This window comes from Leptonychotes weddellii, chromosome 10 (assembly GCF_054177405.1).
Source record: "Leptonychotes weddellii isolate Sample4059 chromosome 10, ASM5417740v2, whole genome shotgun sequence".
NCBI lineage: Eukaryota > Metazoa > Chordata > Mammalia > Carnivora > Phocidae > Leptonychotes > Leptonychotes weddellii.
Window position 1 is genome coordinate 112,204,330 of NC_138378.1, and position 23,794 is coordinate 112,228,123.

At 40.6% G+C, this 23,794-nt stretch overlaps 1 protein-coding gene across 6 annotated transcripts in view; it reads left to right on the top strand.

Moving 5' to 3' along the window:
* Nucleotides 1–23,794, top strand: part of CYRIA (CYFIP related Rac1 interactor A) — a 103,459-nt gene that overhangs the window by 70,680 nt on the left and 8,985 nt on the right. For all 6 annotated transcript variants that reach the window (XM_081797166.1, XM_081797169.1, XM_081797167.1 and 3 more), the window contains 7 exons: nt 2,683–2,762; nt 18,006–18,127; nt 19,389–19,494; nt 21,195–21,331; nt 21,800–21,877; nt 22,057–22,173; nt 22,265–22,344. In XM_081797166.1, coding sequence (XP_081653292.1) covers nt 2,693–2,762; nt 18,006–18,127; nt 19,389–19,494; nt 21,195–21,331; nt 21,800–21,877; nt 22,057–22,173; nt 22,265–22,344 — 710 coding nt within the window. In that variant the 5' untranslated portion in view covers nt 2,683–2,692. The remainder of the gene's footprint in view (nt 1–2,682; nt 2,763–18,005; nt 18,128–19,388; nt 19,495–21,194; nt 21,332–21,799; nt 21,878–22,056; nt 22,174–22,264; nt 22,345–23,794) is intronic.

The window sequence follows — 23,794 nt, forward strand, 5'->3', positions numbered from 1 at the left end:
CCAGACAGTTCCTTTTGGGTATATGAAACATCTAGAATACTGGGAGTTCCTTAATTGACCGCAGTTGATGTTAGAATCATGTTGCAATGTTTGACCATATCAGCCAGCCAGCTGAAATGACCTTTTGAACAGATAGAATTCTGTAGCTGGCTGATATTTGAGTGTGTCTATTACTAATTTTAAAGGCTTGACATACTTTCTGCCCAGGTAGTCTGACAGTAAAATCACGTACAAGACAAAGTTTTAGGAAGGAGCTAAATCCATTCACGTCTCTTGTGACACATTAATAGCACAAAACAAGGAAAATCAAGAATATTTAACTTCCATTAAGGCATTTTATGTGAAAGTTGGGACTGCTACTAAACAGTAGAATCATCTTCCTACCAGAAATGTCTCTGGGTCTGAATTGGAATTGTTCATTAAGCTGGATACAGATTCTTTCCAAGAGACCCAGGAGGGTTTGTGAATATTGCCCAGTGGCAGGGATGGACTACACCAGTTCTAAGCTTTAATTTGGCAAAGCTCAAAAATATCTTAAATAGAAATGTGCATAAAGGCACAGGAAGAAGAGAAAAATGACAGAAAGAATAGGGAAGATTCTTTTGGAAGAGAGAAGCATGCTGTTTGCTGCCCAGTGCACGTGTGCGGGTGTGTATCTGTGTACACACCACACACACACACACACACACACGTACGCACATGCCCAGATACATGTCTCAAGATGGCAGAAGTCTAAGATGTATCTTGTCCAACCTTCTGCCCAACACATAATTCATTTCTATAATATTTTTACAGGCTGATAGAGAACATTTCTACTTCAACACTGCCAGTTACAGGAAGCTCACTATTTCACAAAGCAAATCCCTCAATATTCAGACAACTGGAATGGTTAAATTTTTTCTTTCATGACATTGAATGAAGATCTTCTTCAGTTATTTCTTCAGTGACCCCAGCTCTCTTCCCTAGAGCTGCATACAACCTATTAACCCATCTTTCATAGGATAATCCTAAATAAGTATTTGAAGGCTGTTATAATCATGATAATGATGATGGTGGTAATTGTCATCATCATTATCCATACCAGTAGTACATAACATTTCTTGAGTACTTCCTGTAAGTGATATGCAAAGCATTTTATATTTTGATCTCATTAATCCTCAGGACTCAATGAAATAGATACATTTCAAAAATACATTTTACAGATGAGAAGACTGAGGTTGGAGAGATTAAGCAGCTTGTGCTGGCTAACAGAGGTAGCAGGACGCAGAACTAGGATTGAAATCAGGCTTCCCCAGGCTCTTTTCTAGCTTCACATTAGTGGCCTATTCCATGGATGATGTGTGCAGGTGTTTTCTCAGGGGAGGATTATGAGGACTAAAATATCACGTTCTGCATCCAGGGGAACTGCTGGCTACATACTGTCTCACACAAAGCACTCTCCGCTCCTCACATCTTTCGTATAGTGGTATATTTTTAGGAATTCCTGTATCAGCATAAACACTGTCTGAAGCCCCGTGCACAGAAAACTGCAGCCCTGCGGTTTTCTTTTACTGGTCCAATGATTTTTCAAGTTGATCCTTTACAAACTGAGGTGTCTGAGTCACGAGGTAGAGAAATGCCTTCCAAAGAGCACAGCACCCAGCATCAAACTGTGGCTCCATGAATATGTGCCAGATGAATGAATGGACCAGTGGCCTCCTGAAAAAGATAGTTTAATGTCTAGAGCTGAGAGCAGTAGAAATTTTGCTGATTACCTAGTAAAACTATGTTTTCCCTATTCTTTTTTGTTAAGTTGGGATTGCAAATATATATCACATCTGTATTTCTCTGTTGGTTTGATCCCCTCATGCAATTACACTGTCATTTCTTTGAAAATAACTTTTTGGATTAATATCAATACTTTTTCATGTTTGCACTTCATGAAGTAGCCAATCTTGTTACCACTGAAATGTCAAATTACAAGAGTTTCTGACTTGCCAGGAAGTTGCACTTCTGGGAAATCTGGATTCCCGTATAGGCCGTGAGGGGTCCCTTGGGCTCTAAGTCTGTGTTTTCTAAACTCTTTTCCTCAGAAATTTTAAGAAACTTTCCTTTCTGGACAGATATTTTAATAATATTCTCATTGTGCTTGTCCATTAACATGGTATGTTCCTATTATCAGTAGAAAGGAAACAAAGCAATGCTGAAGTATTAACTGTAAAGATTCAGGGAATTCGTGAAGGGGAGAAGGAAACAATGCAGAATATACCTAAGCTCTGCCTCCTATAACTAAAATACCTGATTTTTAGAATACCATCTTCTTTGGTTAATTGTCATTATAGTGAATGAGACACAAAATACAAGTGTATTTTCCAGAGACAGCTTGTGACATTCTTCTCACTGTCATACATTATATGGTTTAGACCAGATATCCCTAACTTTTAGAGAACCAGAACCTCAGAAATATTTATCTGTCCCTGATTTAGGAAGAAGTTGCTAAGTTATTAGTCATCACCTGGTATGGAGATGCTTTATATCTGCTCTTCAGATGCAACTAATGGGGGTCCAGTGTGATTTATGCAAGTTAGTAAAATAGGTCCAGCCCTTTAAGAAGTCTATTTTTTTTTCTTAGAAGAAGAAGAAGAAGCCAAAGTCTATTTTTCATCCTGTTAATGGTGTTTGGTTTTATGTTGCCTCTCCTAGGTTTGCTGGGATGGGAAACCTGCTCAAAGTCCTTACAAGGGAAATTGAAAACTATCCACACTTTTTCCTGGATTTTGAAAGTAAGTTCCAAAAACTAAAAGATAATGATGGGAACTTTTTTGCTTTCTTTATAGCTGGTTGATAGAGAAGTTATAAAGATTTTTTTAAATTTTATTATGTGATACTTAAATCCACATGTCACTATGCATTTCTTTCTGAGTCTTCAAAGATTATTTCATTTCTTTCTTTTCTATTATTTTTTTAAAAAATCTACTAGAAAATCTTTTTAATGTGTCCATGGTTTTCTTTGATTTTAGAACCACTTTCATCAATCATCATCATGTATTTTCCTTAATAAATTTTATGAAACACTATATCATATTCTAAAGAAAAATAGCACATGTAGTAAACATAGATTAACATAAAACAAATATCACTAGACATGAAAAAAATATCAAAACTAGAAAATAGGCTTATAGATTATTTTTAAGTCATCTCTGTCTGTTGTTTATGTTTTTGATTATATAAAACTATGTAAAACTTTTGAGATATACCCCTTTTATCTGAAGGTTATGTTTCTTTTATCAAAAACCTAATTTTTTTTTTCCTAAGGTAAAATGGCTTGTGAATTATGACTGAAAAAATATTGGGGTTTTTTTCTTATCTTGTTTATTTTCTTGATTGAATATATTTGCAGATGAGTGACACGTCTGCAAATTTATCAACTAAGCTCATATTTCCATCTTTACTATTATGTTCCCCTTTTCCTAAATTACAATTCCACAAAAGCAAGCACATTAAATGTACTTTTTCCCCAGTATTTACCATTTGTTGCAAACTTTAACCTGCGTTAAACTTTAATTTTTCAAGTGTTTATGTATATTAAAAAATAAGTCAGAATTTCCTTACATATAGATTAAACTTGCTAACAGAGATTTTCTAGGTAAAGGCTAGAAATCCCTTCAAAGATACAGTAAAGCAAAAGGTGACTGCTCCCTAGATATATATGTCTTTTCAGAATCTTCGGTAGGTCTCAGGTAGTTGCATAAAAAGGAAAAGTGACCCCGAAGCTCATTTTGCTGCTGCTGTTTGGATGGATTTGGTTGGGTAGGTTTGGGTTGGATTTGGCTGGGTTTGATAAGTGGTATAGGTGGGATCAATACCAGCTTGATATGACACATCAAAAAAATGTTGTTTTTTTTTTCCCCCGGTGTAACTTTTACAACTCCAATACACATATCTTTGTTGTGGCTGCTCTTGTTGTTAAAATGAAGATTTATTAATAACTTTTAAGAATTTTACAAGATAAATGATAATATCCCATCCCCCTAATCTTACTATTTGCATGTTTAGTTGATTCCTTCCACTTCTTGTCACGTGCATGTTACACTGTTGCATCCAGCATGTACAAAGTCCAAGACAGTGGTGAAGGTAAAATACTCCATTCACTCAAAACTTGTGTGTGTGTTGGGGGGGGGGCATATAAACACCTAGGGGAGTTAAATGCCTGCATTTAATTTTGAAGCTCTAAATTCCACATGCACCTGCACATCCTGCTCATAAATGCCTACCAGGTTCAGTGGCCCCCATTTGTCCATTTAGCTGTTCTTGCATTCTTGGTTTTCCATGCTTTTACAAAGAGTAGTATTGAGTTCTTTGTCAAGACTAATTTGAAAAGCCTTCCAAGTGAGAAAATTACAATCTGCAGGGATTTAAAGCAGTGGTTTTCAACGGGTGTTCTCTGGAGTACCAGGCTTCTGGGGTTATGCCTCAGGGGGTCCCCGGCCCACTGCTGCAGAAGGACTGTCGCTCTTCCTCTCTCCTAAGACCCAGCACTCAAGTCTGCTCAGTCTTGTACTTTGGGTAATTTCTTAATTTTTTTTTTTTATTTTTAAAAAGGTCATGGTGGCTAAAAAGAACATTTAAATATCTTGAATTTTGATGATGGTTTATGGTACCAAAAACTCCATTTGTAGATATGCTATAGTATCTTCAACAAGGTTCCTTGTGGACTGGATTTTCATGCCTTGGGGCTCATTAGGACTAGAGCACTAGTATGTAAGGAAAACATAAAACTATAAATTTACCCAAAAAATATGTGAACTGTTTATTTCCCCATCAACCCCTAGGAGAAGGTTAACATTATTTCAGTGAGACTCTGAAAAGATAAATAGCTGGGCTGACGTCACATAGGGAATGAGTGAGGACCTGAGATGGAGCACAAGTCTCTGGCTCTCCTCCTCAAGAGCCCATCACAAGCAGCTCTGAGGAGTGCGACAGCCATCATCCTATTCCTGACTAGAGAGCATCTTTGTTATCTACGCACTAACACATCTCATGGAAAAAATGTTTTTTTCTTCATCCTGAAAATCCTCTTTCCTAAAGATGGTTTTCAAAAAAGAGTGGTGATGGACCAGAGGGTAGCAAAGGTAGGCTGTGGCCATGATTTCTCTGTGAGTCTGTAGATCTCAGCTCAGCACAATAGCAGTATGTGCATTATGGTTATGAACATCCACGTAAGCCAGGCGACATCAGGGAGACAGAGCTAAACAAGCAAAGCACAGTCATTGGAGTCTCAGACTGCTGTGCAGGGTAATATAGGCACATTTTTCGAGACAAGATAAAAATAAGGGGCTTAAGACCACACTGTGGTCTGGGAGTAAAGAGGAAGAAAGAACATGCATCTAGTTTCAGGAAATGGAAGACAACAGAAGGAATTGGAGAGGTCTTCTAGCCAAAGGTGGCCTTTAGAGTGGGCTTTAAAGAATGGGTGATTTTTCTATAAGCATATAGGGAGAGGAGTTTTCCAACAGTGGAAATAGGGATAGGAATAGGAAGGGCATGTTTGAAGACTAGCAAGAGCCCCAGTTTAGACAGAGCATCACGTTCTTGCTGAAAGGAAATGCGGGCAGAAATGGAAGGCTGGTTTGAGTTAGACCACAGCGGTTGCAGAAGCTCAGGGCTAGCGGTCCACAATTGCGGTTTGCCTTCAAAAAGAATAGCTGAACTCTCTGAGGGAAAACTCGACAGCACACAAAAGCTTGGCATGTGGGAACCTTAGGTATGCTCATGCTTAACGGGAGGTTGATGAGTCAGAGGATCAGGAAAAGACACTACATTGTAGAGGAAAGAGAACATCTTACTAAACCCAGACTCCTGATGGCAGGGTCTGGGCCCCACTCAGGTTTGCAACCCAGCACTTCACCCCATGTTGAGCATGGAGCACGGATCACCAAAAGAGCTTTAGTAACAGATGCTGGCCATGTGAAGGAATGGAATAGAACAGGCTGGATGGAGGCAGTCAGGAGAGCACAGACAGTAAAGAAGGAGGGACTGTAAATGGATTCACGTGCTACAGAACGCTCCAGAGGGATAAGGCTTGGGAGGGGATGGGCGGGGTGGGCTGTGAGCTGCCCAACTACTGTAGCCAACTGGCAGAACAGATTCAAGACATATTTCTTTGCGTATAGAGTCTGGACTGCAAAGAGTTAAGGAGAAAGCAACGGAGGGAGGAAGGAAGGCCAAACAGCATGTAGCAACAGCTTAAATGAATTTGGCACCTCTACTTTGAGTGTTGGATATTCTTTTTGAAGTCGGTGATGGAATATAATTGAACTGGGTCAAATAGATATAATTAAGCTGGGTCAAAATATAAGACAAAATTAGATACATCTGTCCTAAGGTTTTCCAGTTGTGTAGATTTAATTTAAATTCTTGTCTGACCTTTGCAGGGAGTTCTACACTCTGTGCTCACATTTTTACACAACAGTTTAACATCTTTTTTATTGTGTTGGGTTTTTCTTTTTTTATCCCACTACTTTTTTTTTCTTTTTCTGCCTCTATCTCATTGTCATATTTCCATTTCCTTTTTGAAGGCTGGGAGACAGAGGGGGAATAAAATGCAACCTAATCTTGCCTGAGTGATGGTTTTGGGGACAGTGTACAGGAAGATGGATGCCTGAAGGTCTGTTGATGATTGTTTAATTGAATCTACCTGTTATGGCACCCAAAGTGGGCAGCATGCATTAGCTCTCCAGCAAAATAACTCCAGTGATTCCCAGACTGAAATGATCATTAGAAACATCTGGTGGATATAGTTTCTACATAGTTGTCTCAGCTTCTCCCCAAATTCTGATTCAGTGGCCTAGTTCCAGGAATCTGTTTTTGCCCACATTTCCCAGGTGGTTCTGATGATCAGCCAGTTTGGGAACCACATTTAACTAATGCATCCAAGTGAGGCATTAACCCACCCTAGGGTTTGGGACAGTGGAGCCGACCAAGCAAACTTTCGAGTTCCCAGATCCAGAGCTGAAGTCTCCGGAATTGGTCACAAAAGACTCCTTTTAGTTTTTGGTTCCCTATTTTTCCCTTGCCAGGCAGGTGGTATAGAGTTAGCCATAAATCAGAACTCTGAGTCTATTATAGAGTGACATACGTCCTCAATCCTTCATACAGTATCCACTTTGGAGTAGAAGGTCTCCAAGACAGGCAGAAGTTCCAGTAGATTAAAATCTATGCAAGGGCACCTGGCTTCAGAGAAACTCTGTCTCAGCAAACAACTCCATCTATCAAAATGTTCCTCTGGGGTCTGAGTAGATATTTCTCCAAAGATAAACAAATGACCAATAAGCACAGGAAAAAACATTCACTGTCATTAGCGAAGAGGGAAATGCAAGTCAAAACCACCATGAGATAGCACTTCACAATAAAAATAATAAAATGTGTTGGTGAGGATGTGAAGAAATTGGAACCTTCCTACACTGCCAGTGGGAATGTAAAATGGTGCAGATGCTTTGGAAAACAGTTTGGCAGTTCCTCAGATGTTAAACATAAAGTTACCCTATGACCCAATGATTCCACTCCTAGGTACATCCCAGGAGAAATGAAAACAAAGGTCCACACATAAACTGGTACATAAATATTCACAGTAGCATTATTCCTAATAGCCAAAAGGAGGGAACAACACAAATGCCCATCAAGTCATGAATGGACACATAAAGTATGGTATATCCATTCACTTGAATATTATTGAGTGGTAAAAAGTCAAGTATTGATGGAGGGGTAACTTGAAATCATTCTGCTAAGTGAAAAAAAGCCAGCCACAAAAGAGCACATATTGTATAATTCCGTTTATGGGGAATGTCTAGATTAGGCAAATCTACAGAGATAGAAAGTTCATTAGTGGTCGTCTGGGCCTGAGGGTGTTGGGAAGAAATGGGGAGCAATTGCTAATGGGTACAAATTTTTTTGAGGGATAAGAAAATGTTTTAAAATTGATGATGGTGATGATTATACAACAATGGCAATATACTACATATCATTGAATACTTGGGATGGGTGAATTGTGTGGCATGTGAATTATATCACAATAAAGCTGTTACAAAAAAAAAAAAAAGCTTCTTTTAGAAAATCTGATTTCTTGCTGCTGGTTAATTCCGAAGCCATTCCATCCACTCAAAATAGATAATTTTTCTTCTTTGCCTGACTAGTCCACTTTTTAAAATTTATTTTTATTGCGGCATAATTTACATGTGCTGAAATGGACAGGGCTTGAGTGTATATTTCAATCAATTTTGACCAATGCCACACTTGTCAAGACAGGATATTTCACTCCAGAGTTCCAGCATGCCTCTTCTCTGTCAATCCCCTGTCCCTGACCAACACCCAGAAACAACTACTGGTCAGATCTGATTTGTATCTCAAAGATTAATTTAGCTAATCTATAGTCTTGAACTTCATATAAATGGAGTTATACAGTATATGTTTTTTTTTATCTTTTTCTCATTCAACATAATGTCTTTTGGATCCAGCCATGTTATTGCATGTATCATAGTGTGTTCCCTTTTTTGCTGAATACTCTTTTTTTTTTTTAAAGATTTTATTTATTTATTTGACAGAGAGAGATACAGCTAGAGAGGGAACACAAGCGGGAGGGGTGGGAGAGGGAGAAGCAGGCTTCCCGCGGGGCAGGGAGCCCGACGTGGGGCTAGATCCCAGGACCCTGGGATCATGACCCGAGCCGAAGGCAGACGCTTAACGACTGAGCCACCCAGGTGCCCCTTTGCTGAATACTCTTATTGTGGGACAGTTTTTGTATCCATTCTCCTGCTGATGATCACCTAGGCTACTTCCAGTTTTTGGCTACTATGAGTAAACATGCTGTGAACATTCTTGTAGAATCTTTTCGTGCATCCCTTCTCTTTTCTAAATACCAAAGAGTAGACTTGCTGAGTCAGTTATATGCAGCTTTTCAAGAAACTGTCAAATAGTTTTCCAAATGGGATGTACTATTTTCCATTTCTACCGGCAGTCTAGAGTGCTCAGGTGTAACACATCTTTTCCAAAACTTAACATTGTCAGTCTTTTTCCTTTCAGCTATTCTAGTGACTATGGGATGTTTTCTCCTTGTGGCTTTAATTTGCATTTCCATGATAACTGATAATGTTGGACGCTTTTGCACGTGCTTATTGAATATTCCCTTAGCATTTTTAGAATATATTATCCACTCAAGTCTTTTATGCATTCTTACTTGTAGGATTTCCTTGTAGGTGTTCTGGATACCTGTCATTCACAAGATAATAGCTTGCAAATGTTTTGACTCACTCAGTGCCTTGCCTCTTTATTCCTTGTTTTTGCATGAACAGAAGTTTTAAATTTTGGTGAAGTGCAATTTATTATTGTTTTTCTTTTGTACTAAGTGCATGCTATCCCCTCTTAAGGAAATTATGGCCCGGGGTGCCTGGGTGGCTCAGCTGGTTAAGCGTCTGCCTTCGGCTCAGGTCAAGATCCCAGCGTCCTGGGATCGAGTCCCGCATCGGGCTCCCTGCTCCTTGGGAGCCTGCTTCTCCCTCTGCCTCTCTCTCTCTCTCTGTCTCTCATGAATAAATAAATAAAATCTTAAAAAAAAAAAAAGAAATTATGGCCCACCCCAAGGTCCTGAAGACATTATACTGTTTCCTTCTGGAAGTTCTAGAAATTTAAGCTTCACATTAGACCAATGACCAATCCTGAACTAATTTTTATTTATTTTATGAGCAATGTTTTTTTTTTTTTTTTATGCGCTATCAACTTGTTCTAGCACAGGTAGATTGCTTGAATGCCATTATCAGAAATCAGCTCAGTGTTACATGTTTGGACTTCCTATTCTCCCCCATTGATTTATTGATCCTTTTCACCAAGTAATACCAAACTATGACAAATAATAAATCTTAAAGTCAAGAAGAGTAAGTCCTTCAAATTTTGTTGTTCTTTTTCAAGATTTTGTTGACCACTCCAGTTCCTTTACTTTTCTAAATTAATTTTGTAATCTGCTTTCAATTGCTACAAAATCGCCTTGCTGGGATATTGATTATAATGATATAAAATCCAGAGTTCGGTTTGAGAATTGATATCTAAACAATATTGATTCTTCCTACCTATGAGTGTGGTATATCTTTCCATTTGTTTAGATATTCTTTGATTTCACTCAGCAGTGTTGTATAGTTTTTAGGGGTCTTGCATATCTTTTGCTAAATATATCATTAAGCATTTTATATTTTGACCATAACAGCTTTTTTATGCTTATTGTTTGAATGGCATATGTTTCCCCATCCTGTCTGTGCCTTTATCTTTACAGGGTATTTCTTGTAAACAACATGTAGTTGGCCCCTGCTTTTCCATCCAAGCTGATAATATCTACCTTTTAATTGGAGTCGTTAGCGCATTTACATTTAATTAATGTTTGTATCTGAGCCTATCTTGATGTTGATTTCTACTTGTTGTATTTGCCCTTTGTTTTTCTCTTAATGTCTTCATGCCTTTTGATTAAATATAATAATTTTGGTATTCTCTTTGATCTTTTCTGTCGGCTTTTTAGTTCTGCCTCTTCATGCTTATTGTAGAGATTACAGGATACATCTTCAACTTATTAGAATCGATCTTCAACATGTATTCTTCATTTAATGAAGAATTAAAGACTCTTGTCACAGATCCTTCCACTCTTGTGCTCTTGTATATTTTGCTTCTACATCTGCTAGAAACTTCCCATTGCAACGTGTGGTGGCCTTTTCCTTTACTTTAAACTCTCAGTGTGTGTGTGTGTGTGTGTAATTTAAATAGATATTTTCTATTTGTGGACATATTTGCTGGCTCTGGTGTCCCCCGTTGCTTCTTCACAACTAGGTGTCTTTGGTATCATTTCACTCCGCATGAACTTCCCTGCAGAGAGGACTTGGATGGCATCTTACGCTTCTAGCATTGCATCTCCAGTGTCCAGCATAGAGCTGGGCATGAAGTATCAGCTTAGGAACTTTGATTTTTTTTTGTACTGATGCTAATTCAGTAATTATATGCAGTGCGTCTCCTGCATTGTAGCATCAGGCAGGAGCAGCAGGAATGGGGATGGGGTCTTAGGGGGCAGAGAGGCACAGAGGGGTGACATAGGGCACATCAATATTGGGGGGACATTAGGAGAACATGTTCTCTTCTTCCAAGAGTATATAACTGTATTGGGGAGAGACGCGAGCACGTTGAGCAGAGACAATAGTACACGTAGTACAGAAGCCTAGAAGAGAATGGAGAGCAAGTGGCGGGCTAGCCAGAAGAGAAAGTGCAGCTTCTAGAGTTAGGTCGAAGAAATGTTTCTTGGCAGATAGTAACTGAGAAATGTTCTTCTTATAAGACAAATCCACCTTTATGAGCATGATAGGAATACCAAGAACAATAATAGTGGTCATGGGGTGGGGGTGGGGGCTAGTTAGGAAGGAAATTCTAAAGCCTCCAAGCCACTCATTATACTCCCAGAAAGGCTCTGGATATTGTGACCTATTAGGACTACAGCTTCCTACTTCTTGAAACGAGGAGGAGTGTCAGATAAGCCCCTCAGCTGGTATGATTTTCATGACACAGGCTACCTCCTGTCACTACTGAGCTTTTCTTTCTTTCCTTTTTTTTTTTAAATTAAGTTTTTTATTTTAATCCCAGTGTAGTTAACATACAGTGTTACGTTAGTTTCAGGTGTACAATATAGTGATACAACTCAGCTTTTCTTTCATCTCTCCCTTCTCTGGTACCCTCACTTCTGCTAAGGTTGTTCAGAGGAGGCTAGATAATCTTGGGAGAGGAAAGGGGGAAAATAAGAGATGTTTTCTGGTCACTTTACAGATGAAGCAAACAAACAAAAAAACAACGGAACAGAACATACCTGGAAAGCAATTAATACTTATGCCAACACGGAGATTCAGTCACAGCGAGTCATTAAATTTCCAGCACGTTCTTTCTCTCTCTCTCTTTTTTTTTTTTAGATTTTATTTATTTATTTGACAGAGAGAAACACAGTGAGAGAGGAAACACAAGCAGGGGGAGTGGGAGAGGGAGAAGCAGGGAGCCCGATGTGGGATTCGATCCCAGGACCCTGGGATCATGACCTGAGCTGAAGGCAGATGCTTAATGACTGAGCCACCCAGGCACCCCAGCACTTGCTCTTTTTAAATGCTTTTGATCGGGGCGCCTGCGTGGCTCAGTTGGTTAAGCGACTGCCTTCGGCTCAGGTCATGATCCTGGAGACCCTGGATCGAGTCCCGCATTGGGCTCCCTGCTCAGCAAGGAACCTGCTTCTCCCCCTGACCCTCCCCCCTCTCATGTGCTCTCTCTCTTGTTCTGTCTCAAATATAAATAAATAAATAAATAAATAAATAAATAAATAAATAAATGCTTTTGATCTATGTCAACATCCCATTATGACCCTCCAGGCCATAGTCCCTACAAGACTATACAGGGAGGGGACAGGGCTCTTGTCAGTGTCCCTCCCTTTACCAAGAAGTAATCTGAGAGCCAGAGAGATGAACGGATTGGGCCTTGAAGTCTCATATTCATTTAATTTTTTTCTAAGATTTTATTTATTTATTTGACAGAGAGAGACACAGCGAGAGAGGGAACGCAAGCAGGGGGAGTGGGAGAGGGAGAAGCAGGCTTCCCACTGAGCAGGGAGCCCGATGCGGGACTTGATCCCGGGACCCTGAGATCATGACCTAAGCGAAGGCAGACACTTAACCATCTGAGCCACCCAGGTGCCCCAAAGTCTATATTCAGTGAGTGGCAGAGGTGGCAGTGGGACCCGAGGCTCAAAGCTCTCCGTCCTTGAAGTTCCCTCCTTCTCCCATAGCATCACCGGGATCCCACAGCATGGGGTTGAAATGGATGAGCCTTCCAGCAACCTCAGCCCTCCCTGCTTTTTGCAGGCCCTCATTCACTCTTCCATAGGAAAGGGCTCTGGTGCTGGACGACCAATGTCCCTGTGCAAATAAATATGTCAACCCAGTCACACATTTTCCAATGGACCTTTGCAGTTTTATGTGGTTTCTGCAAGCAGCTAGTATTCTGCTATAAATCATTGCCAACTTTATATCCCCAAATGTTAATTACAGATAATTAGTTATGTTTCTTAGTCTTTCCTGAAGGGGAGAAGGGTGGAGGGGTAAGGAAGTGGTGGGGCAGAAGAGCTAGGGATTTAATTTACGGCTGTGGCAAATCCTCTTCAGTGTTTATACAACAGCTGCTGGGGTATGAGAGAGCAGTATATCCTGTTGGTGAAATGCCACGGCTTCCTTCAAAGCCAGACACATCTCCACATAAATGGTGTCTTCTGCTCACATTATCTTCCATTAATTTGTTTGATTCTCTGTCAGATTTTCCCTACAGTTCTGAATAGGTTGTGAGGAGAAGGTATGTGTGTTCCCCGGCCCTTGTGAAGACACAGTGTGTCCTTGGCTGATTTACAAAGATAAGAACCCTTCGATTTGACAACCCTACTCTGGTTTGAGCCCCGCTGCCTCTGCCCTGGGGTATGTTCACCAAAGATGTTCCTTCCTGACAAACAAAGCACTCAGCCACCTTCCTCTCCATCCGCCCACCCCGTGGAATGCACGGCATTCTGCTTTCAGTAAACATCACAGGCCTCCACAGCAAAGCCTCCACCTGACCCCAGTGACACCAGAATCCTGACAGTTAATATCCACAGTCACTAGCAAATTGAGCCAAAGGAGGGTAAATAGGGCCCCTGTAAACAAAATGAATACGGCCTCACTATCTTCCTTGATAAGAGGGTTATTTTTCCATTAAAAAATTCTAGGCACTTAGAATTCAGCGAGTTCTTGACCATGTATTCAAGGTCACAGTGCACATGATACATTTTCATACTTCGCACAACAGCAAATCCAGAACAGGGTTTTAAATCATCGCCTGGGGAATGGCCCTGAATAGGCTTGTTCCGGGGCCCCTTGGAGGATTGGTTTCTAAATTGCCTGTGTAAATCACAGGTGGGTTGTTTGCTTGTTGTTTTTTTTTTTTTAACAGCTTCATTGTTAGACAAGAGCCGCCCAGCTTGATGTAACCATTCTTCTCAATGGAGATAGAATCACTGACAATGATTAGAATTTTAGAATGTGATTCTTAGAGGAAACATCACCGAGGGATTCACTGCCTACAACTGAAATAAGGCCTCATGTCCATCAGTAATACATCAGTAGTATTATTGGTGGGCATATGTATGTGTGTGTACCTTTGACTAAAGGTCAATCTTTGTGTGAAAAGTAGAAAAACAAAACCCATAATTCCAAGTTCCTGTTCCCTCAGCAGGTGCTTTAGAAGGTTGCCGATCAGTTAAATATCAGCGTACCTTTTCAGTCACTAATTTTTCAAGATGTTTCTCTTTGACATCTGAAGACACAATATATTTTTAAAAACATGGCTACCAACTGAATCTAAATACAGAGAAAACCAGAAGTAAAGACCCCAAAGCCTCTCAAAGAGATAGTCCAGAAAACAAATGATAACAGCCTTAGGATTGGGATAGTCAACATAGTTGGTGCAGTTTTTCACTCAACAAATATCCTAATAGTGTGTTAACCATAACGAAGAGACATTGAGGCTGTAGATGAATAATGGATGATTTAAAAACACAAGTATTAATGAAAGGGTGAATAGCCAATTTGATGGTAGATAAATATACATATATAAAAACAATAATAGTGAGAGAGGTTAACAGTATAGAAACTATTTGGAAGAGCCAGAGGAGAGGATCCAGAAGTAATAGGATCTTCATTTCTTTCACTGCTTCCCAACACCCACATCCTCTACCACCTGGTCAATGTCCTCATATGTTCATTGAGTCATGACATATTTATTGAGTGTCTCCAGTGGGTAGGACATATGGAGGCACTGAGGATAAGAATATAGACTCTGTCTCCAAAAATCTTCCAATTCAAAGACAAGCAGAAAAATCATCATTAAGACGTAGTGTGAGGGCGCCTGGGTAGCTCAGTTGGTTAAGCGACTGCCTTCAGCTCAGGTCATGATCCTGGAGTCCCAGGATCGAGTCCCGCATCGGCCTCCCTGCTCAGCGGGGAGTCTGCTTCTCCCTCTGACCCTCCTCCCTCTCCTGCTCTCTGTCTCTCATTCTCTCTCTCTCAAATAAATAAATAAAATCTTAAAAAAAAAAAAAAAAGACGTAGTGTGAGAAGTAAATCATTCATCCAGGTATTTTATTCAGCAAATCTTTCCTGAGCATATACTATGTGCATCATGGAGATTTAAGGTCACATGAAATAAAGCCAGAGTCCCGTGGCCTAATGGGTCAGATTCTCATTAATTAGTCTTGGCTGTCTGGTCACATGGCTGGGGGATCAAAGTAGAATGAATCATGAACTTCCATAGGGATATGAGCCAATGCCAAATTAGGATTACAGAGTCCTTTTTCTATTTGAAAAAAAAACAAAGACAGATAGATTAGAGCTTCTCCCCAGTCAGCACTCTCCACCTTGCAAGTTGACCCCACATGTGACTTGAGTCCCTAGAAGGCACGGACCATGCTGCCACCATCAAGGGCCTAGTCGATAGCTAGATGAAGAAGTGACTTCTCCTTCCATGACAGCGGAAGAAGAAAAAAAAAAAATAGGGCATCCAAGAAGACTAACAAATTATGGAAGAAAACGAGCCAACACGTTTCTAGTCGGGATGAAGAAGGAATGATGAATTGGACTTCTCCGACCCGATCCCACCCCTGCTAAATGGGGCCATATAAAAAACGTTTTTAATAAGACACCAGGACATCTGCCAAAAGAAACTTTTCTCAGCAAGGAAGGCTGGGACTGGGGGGTCCTGTTTCACAGATCACTGCAGTGCTGTGAGAGGGTTCCTGTAAGACGGAAGGGCTTCTCCACAGCCCCAACTCTGCCACCCCTGAGAGAGATGTGACACCACCCCCATGTCACTCATCCAGCTCTTTGTGGCCACGTCAGTGTTGGGGTTGAGTCGTATCAGAGAGCGAAGCTTGCCCATCTATGGCCAGCACCACTTTTAGGCCACTCTCGGAGATGATCTTCTTTTTGAAGCACTTAAGAAAGGGCTATCGTTTTTAAAAACTGACTGAAACTTTTCTTCTTTTGTGTTAATCACTAGAAGAATGGGTTTTTGTGTTTGTCTGGTCCTCGTCTTCTAGCCACTTCATTTTAATTCTGTTTTGTCTAAAACTTCAAGTGGCAACTCACTCAGATGGAGCCATTGTGACAGCCACCGTCAGAAGGCTCCCTTTCCTGGTCTCTAAGTGTCTTCTTTACATACTACTTTATAATTACACTCAAAGAAGCTTACCCCCACGCCCCCCAGAATTTGGTCACAGTCTGTTTTTCTTTTCTTTTCTTCCTCTTCAAATAGCTCTCTCTCTAGGAAATGGCCTTTTTTAGCTTCCGATTTTTCAGTGCATTCGTCAAAGGAGGGAAAGGATTTGAGGGAATGAGCTTTTTCTTTTTCTTTGTTTTCTAGGACCTTCATGCTGCATTTTTGTCACACGTTCTCTTCCCGGACTTTCTTCTTATTCAGAAATTGCCCTGGAATTCTGTTCACTGAAATACCCTCCTCAGTTACAGGCTTCCTAACTTATGAGGTTTTAAAGGTTTCTGTTTAAGACACCCATATCACTTTGAGAGAAGTTTGGGGAACAGGAAAGGATAGGCTGTGAAGTCATTAATATCATGTGTAACAATGTACCTGAGAATTTTCCAGAAGCAGTGGGATAGTAGAAAAGGATAAAGGAGTAATCTAGCTTCCCAGGCTAGGTTCTGTACCATAACCTAGTAGGTCTCTGTCGTGTTCCTCATGATGCACTCATGAGTGTTATACCCGACATAACTCTATCCTACCTTTTTATGAGTGGGGTCTGCTGAGAGAATTCACTATCTTAGGACTTGGATTTTTGAAAATGAATTTTTAGGAGGTGACATCTATCCCCCTTCTCCATTAGCAGTGCCTTTGTTTGGGATGGAGATTAATTTCCTTATTAGCCCAGGCATGCAACCTATTTTATAGGTACTGGGAGATAAAACCTAATCTTTACCACCATTTGACTTCTACCCACCAACTTCCACAAAATACTCGTGGGGACAAGAATATATATTGGCTATAGGAATGCAATGTAAAAGTGGGAATTAAGAGCTAAGGAAATGCTTCTGTGGCTGTCAGAATATGTTCTTTATTTAGGTAAACCTGAATGTGTCACTTATTCTTGTGGGTAGTATTTATAGTCAAGATCAATGTTGAACAGTACAATTGTCTTTAAAATGAACCTCCTGTTGGGGGTGCCTGGCTGGCTCAGTCAGTAGAACATGCAAGTCCTGATCTTGGGGTCATCAGTTCAATCCCCCACATTGGGTGTAGAGCTTACTAAAAATAAATAAATAAATAAATAGACAAAATTAACCAAATAAATAAAATGAACCTCCTATACTTCTTTAGTTCACGTTCAGTGATAAATCTCAATGCTTTCTCCATGTCTTTGTGTTCCAGAAAGATACATCTCTGTCATGGCTCTGCAGGATTAATATTTTAAGCTTATTTGTTTCTATGGTAATATAAGGGGGACTGTTTTCCCACCTATACTCAGATTCACAGATTTTTAGTCATAACAGAACTATTCAGTAGCTTCTCCTATTAAACGTGGCCCCCAAAGACAATATTTATTCCTTCTATCACCCACTTAATCACTTGGCACATAATAGGTGTGCAAAAAGTATGCCCTACACAAATGAGTAAAGTGCCCGCAGTGATTCCAACGTGCTTGGTGTAACATGTGCAGACAGATGGATGACTGGCTTGAACTGAGTCGTGGACAGAAGTTGTCTCAGGTTCCTTTCCTAGCAGCTTATAAAAAAATAAATAAATAAAAAAGAGTAAAGACCAAACCTGCAGGAATTAAACAGGACTATCTAGTAGGTAGAACTGAATGCTGATCTTCCTTCCAAGCCATTTGTAAACATCATCCCTCTGTGTCTTTTTGTTTCCCTTCTGCTCAGATGCCCAGCCTACAGAAGGAGAGAGGGAAATATGGAACCAGATCAGCGCCGTCCTCCAGGATTCTGAGAGCATCCTTGCAGACCTGCAGGCTTACAAGGGCGCGGGGCCAGAGATCCGAGATGTATGCCAATGATAACACTGAGCTGACAACACCCTCAGACGAGAAGGGAAACCCACACATGCACACACACCCAGCAAGATTAAGTAATAGCCCTAGTATTTCCTTGTGTACTAGGAAGAACAAGGAGGGTAATGTGGTTTTCACGAAGTATGAATGGCCCCTTTTATTCTAGTACATTAATCTGAGCACACGGCACTGTAGACTGTGTAAAACATTAGCCATTCTCTTCTCAGTCATACATTTGATAGCACAGGACTGACGTTTAAACAGTGATTCCTCAGCATATTACTTCATGTAAGGGAAACATACATTTAAAGTCTAGGACGACAGTTGAAATATAAGTCATGAGAAAAGAAAAAAAAAACAAAACTGTAAATCATGAGGTCTGGGTTTGCATGAATTTCTCAGCATTTTGTAATAATCTTGGCAGGTCCCACAGTATCACAAATACCAGCCGTAAACTAGGTTGCTCTAAGTAGCCTGCAGGTCTGCCATCTTGAAATGACTTTGAGCTTAAAAAAAGAAATCCCTGAAAAACAAAACAAAGAAGAAGATTGTCAGCATGGCTTTTAAGACTTCATAATGCCTTAAAGGCAAGAAACTTCACACACCTTTTTTTGAAATAATTAGTTTTGTGGAAGCGTCAACACATACACACACGTGCGCACATGAGCACATCTATACGCACTTACAGGCACACCCTACTGCCACTGTCCCCATCTTTCTGGAAGAAAACTCACTAACATAATCCGTAAGCTGCTGAAACCCAGACAAAACAACATTTCCAAGAATGTGACAGCCTCTTAAGAGGTGGTCTTTCTACTTAGGGATCGCCATTGATTTAGATATTGTAGGTCACAGAACAGAAGGCACGTAATACGTATTATAGAGAAAGGAGGATGTCTACAGGATCTGCACTTCCTAATGAGCTCTGGCTCTACTTTAGTAGAATCAAAATGTGGTAGAGGAAGGCTGAATGGCTTCCAATTAGATTTGCAATTTTTTGCACCTAAAATAAGAGAAACAAGAGTACAGGATCTAATTGTAGGGTCATTTACATTATGTTCAAGGGCTAAAATCTCCATTCTAATTGAGCGTCTTGGAGGACAGTTCGGTGAACTGATGTCAGTTTATGAGCACATTAGTGAAGTCTATCAGGCGTTGTATTTTCTTAAACTAAAATCCCTTCTCAATCTTAAGGCATTTTGATGTGGAGCTTGTTGCTTCTTTTTAAACAGACAATTTTATCTTGATTTTGTAGGCGATTCAGAATCCCAACGACATTCAGCTTCAAGAAAAAGCTTGGAATGCAGTATGTCCTCTGGTTGTGAGGCTAAAGAGATTTTATGAATTTTCCATAAGGCTAGGTGAGTATGTGTTTGTAGTTTTCATCCCGCATATGAAGTTCTCTTACAGAGTTTGCTTAAGGAGCAGAAAGGGCTAGCTCAGTGCTTTGGGGAATGGCCCACATCCATCTGCAGTGTTTTAGGAGAGGCCATTCGTGGACAGAAACACCTGTCATTTTCATTTCTTTAAATTCATCTCAGAGTTCTCTGCCCTGCAGTTACCTGCACATTGAGCATGTCTCTACTGGTGGATGTCCTGTGGTCTTGTTCTCAGCTAACAGTTTTGTTGTGGGCTGATCACATTTCTAAATGACAGAGAAGTTGAAATGAACAGGTTACCTGCTAACCCCAAAATCTTGATTTGCTGGAGTCATGTGATAAATTTAATATAGTAAAATATGGGAAAAACAAACAATATTCTGCCCTTAAGCTTTAAAAACAACCTGTACGGGTACAGGATGGCTTTGCAGAAGCAAGAGTAAAGTCGAGTCTGGTTAACAATTGGCTCGATGTGACCACCTGTATGATCTAACAACTCCCCCAAGAGTAAAGCTGTCTGAGGTTTCATTAGTTAATACAGCTAGACGAGGAAAGGGATAGTCATGTTTACTTTTGCTGTAAATGAATGTCACATTTTAAGAGTTAGAGAAATTGAAATACTTTAGGGGAATAATAGTCATGGTGTAGAGAGAACTTGAAGCTAAGACCCAAAGGGAATGGTTGAATGAACTAAAATAGTCTTTCAAGAAACAAGAGCTTCTGGAGACTCTCAGTTAGCTTCTCCCTGTTTCCTCCTTCTCTGTTTCTTCAAAGTGTAAATCTAGACCCAATGAACTGAAATCCTAAGGAGCCAGATTTTTAACAGAAGGATAAAGATGCACCTGTCAGAGCAGACCATGGTAGAACTGACTACCTCAGAAGGCAGTACATCCCCATAAATGGAAAAGGCAAGAGATGTCCTTGTAAAGATGCTATAAAAGACAATTAAGGACTGTAGCTCAGGTGCTAGCAGACTTGTCTGTAAAGAGCAGATAATAAATATTTTAGGCTTGTGGGCCATCCTGTCTTTGTTGCAGCCACCCAACACTTCCATTGTAGCATATTAGTAGCCAGAGTCAATACATTAAGGAATGGAAATAAAGTGGGGCTATGTGTTAATAAAACTTTATTTGTAAAAATTGACCGTGGGCCGGATTTGGCCTTTGTGCCATTGTTGGCCAACCCCCGCTGTAGAGGATTGATTAAATGAGTCAGTATTGTTAGAAATATGTTGAAGGGAAAACGGGAGGGAATGTTTAGGGATAGACAAGAAGGAGTAATGAGACTGTTTCAAGGACAGTAATGGAGGTCGATATGGCAGTGGGTTGGCAGAAAAGTACCACACAGTCTCATGGACAGGATCCAAAAACTTGTGTCTGGTTTCCAAACAGTGGTCGAAGCTGGCACTATGGAACACTGAGAGTTGAGCTGAGCTCTGAGGGACATGGGCAAAACTGTGTGGCCCTGGGGGTGTTCCACAGGTAGGGGGGCAGTCTGCTCAGGCCTGATGGGCTCCTTCTCCTTTCTTCACATGTCGCACTGTACATGGCTATGGGAAAAGACATGGAGAAGAAAGACTCAAGCAGGTTATCTCTGAGAATGTCAACGGGGCCTAAGAACTGTGCTTCTAGAATGATCTCTGTGGGCTACCTCAGATATATATTTATCACTTTGACTTTCAGAGAAAGCTCTTCAGAGTTTATTAGAGTCTCTGACCTGTCCACCCTACACGCCAACCCAGCACCTGGAACGGGAGCAGGCCCTGGCAAAGGAGTTCGCAGAAATTCTCCATTTTACCCTGCGATTTGATGAGCTGAAGGTTAGACCACACACGCTAAGACAGTTTAACAGACTTGTCCTGAGGACCTACTGTGTGCCAGCACTCTGCTAATGCCGTGGGGCGGGGAATAGATGAGTACAATGTAGCTCCTTCCCTACAGAGACATAAAATGTGGTGAGAATTTGCATTCCTTATAGTCAACGTGATGTAGGATGGCAGTTTGTGCATGGAAATTCAAAATCTGCCAAATTCGAGAAGAGGAAACCTTTTCAAAGTATCTGTGCTGATTGAGAACAAGTATTCTTTCCCTGCAATCTGGCTGATAGGAAAAGCAGGGCCTATATTAAAACAATGAGGCTCTGAGTATTTTTAACCAGAAGTTACTTTGATTATTGTATAACCAAGAGATGTCCTGGTATATTTACCGCGTCTAGAGTTTGGGCTCCTAATGCATATCCTCTCTGTGATGGGGAACGATGACCTTCTTTCTTCTCTTCTGAATTTCAGATGAGGAACCCAGCTATTCAGAACGACTTCAGCTACTACAGAAGGACGATAAGTCGCAACCGCATCAACAATATGCATGTGAGCCCCTGGGTCTCCTGGTCTGTACACTCATTCTCCACGTCATCCTTTGACTGCTGCATCAGGCAGGGCCCAGGGAAAAGACAGCCTTCATCTGTAATTCCGTTTCCAGCAGACACTGTTTGGGGATTTTTGACCCTGTCTTTATCAATTGTGTCTTCTCTTCTTATTTTCATCAGCTAGACATTGAGAATGAAGTCAATAATGAGATGGCCAATCGAATGTCCCTCTTCTATGCAGAAGCCACGCCAATGCTGAAAACCCTTAGCAATGCCACCATGCACTTTGTCTCCGAAGTAAGTGAGGCTGAGCACTGAGGTGCTTTTTTTCTTAACTGCACAGGAAAGCTGCTAGCAGGCCTAATATACTTTTGTGTCTCCCACTTAGAATAAAACCCTGCCAATAGAGAACACGACAGACTGCCTCAGCACGATGACAAGTGTTTGTAAAGTCATGCTGGAAACGCCGTAAGTGAGATCAGAGGCGGATTCATGGTCTAGAGGTCACGTGGAGAGAGCTTGTTAATATGATGTTGTTGATGATGATGATACTGATGATGGTGGTGGTGGTGTTAACATTCGGGTCAGCACGTTGACATTTACAGCTATATTATCTGAATTAATTTTATAAAGAACTCTGGGTGATAAATGTAATCAGCCCCATTGTATAGTTGAAGAGCCTGAGGTTCAAACTGGTTAACCGACTTCCCAAAGGTTGAGTAGTTGTTAGACGGCAAAACCAGGACTCAAACCAAAGATGCTGTAGAAGATGGGGAAGGGCCAAATGGAAGGCTGCCTAAATGACTGGGTATTATTATTATTATTATTATTATTATTATTATTATTATAAGTATATTGGAGAAGAGATTTGGCAGAAGATTTAGAACGAAGAGCAGAAGGGGTCATATTGTTGCAAGAATGATAATGGATTATCAGACTTCTGTCCCTCTTCCCTTCTCTTTTTCTCCCTTCCCTACCCTTCCCTACCCTTCCCTTCTGACTCTGCCTCTCACAACAGTTTTGTTGTACTTAAACTAGCTGCTGGATTGTTAGAAGTGGCAAAGGTTGTTAATGGAGAGGCAGCGTGGTAATGAGGAAGTCCACACCCACAAGCCAGGGTTCCAGTTATCTCTTCAGCCACTTTTGGGCCTGTAGACAGGTGGTATGGCTTGCAGGGCCTTGTTTCCTTCTCCTATGAGGTTCCCATAATACTATCTATGCGGCAGAGGGCTTGGGAGGGCCAGAGACCTCAAAAGAGCCATATGAAATGTGATGCTCTGTTCAAATGTAATATGGTGTTAATTTCAAATATTTCACTTATACCAAAGTTAAGATTTATTCCAAGACAGAAATAGTAATCGTCTTCATTGTGGGCCCAATTCATAATGAAATAGGTTAGTTAAGAAAGCCTCTAGAATTATCTTGAATTATCTGAATCATCAGGGACCCTGTCAAGGTAAGTGAACAAAATTCAAACTCCACAAATACTCCCAGCCCCAGTGAATGGCACATAATTTCTTTTACGTATCTTTGCCAATCCAATTCAATCTGCAGCCTGTGTCTTAACAAAGGAAGTTACTCTGACTGGAGACATGATAGCCGCTCTGTAGAAATGAGCCTGATTCTTTTTCTCCATAATGAAGCCATTATTCTCTATAATCTTGGACAGCCAGAGGGTCCTGCTATAAAATATTCAAGATTGATGGGTGGGGGGAGTGATGTACGTGACGAGCTGGCCCGCTGAAGGGCAGAAGAGAAGAGAATTTACTGCCCTCTAATTTACCTTATTTTCACACTGAAGTGCTGGTTGGATAGATTCAAGGAGAATTATCATCATGGGCTTCTTTAAGAGCATATTACCCTGGTTGTTTCAGGTCCGGGATTGTTCTTAAGATGATTGGAGGAGTCTAAAGTGGAC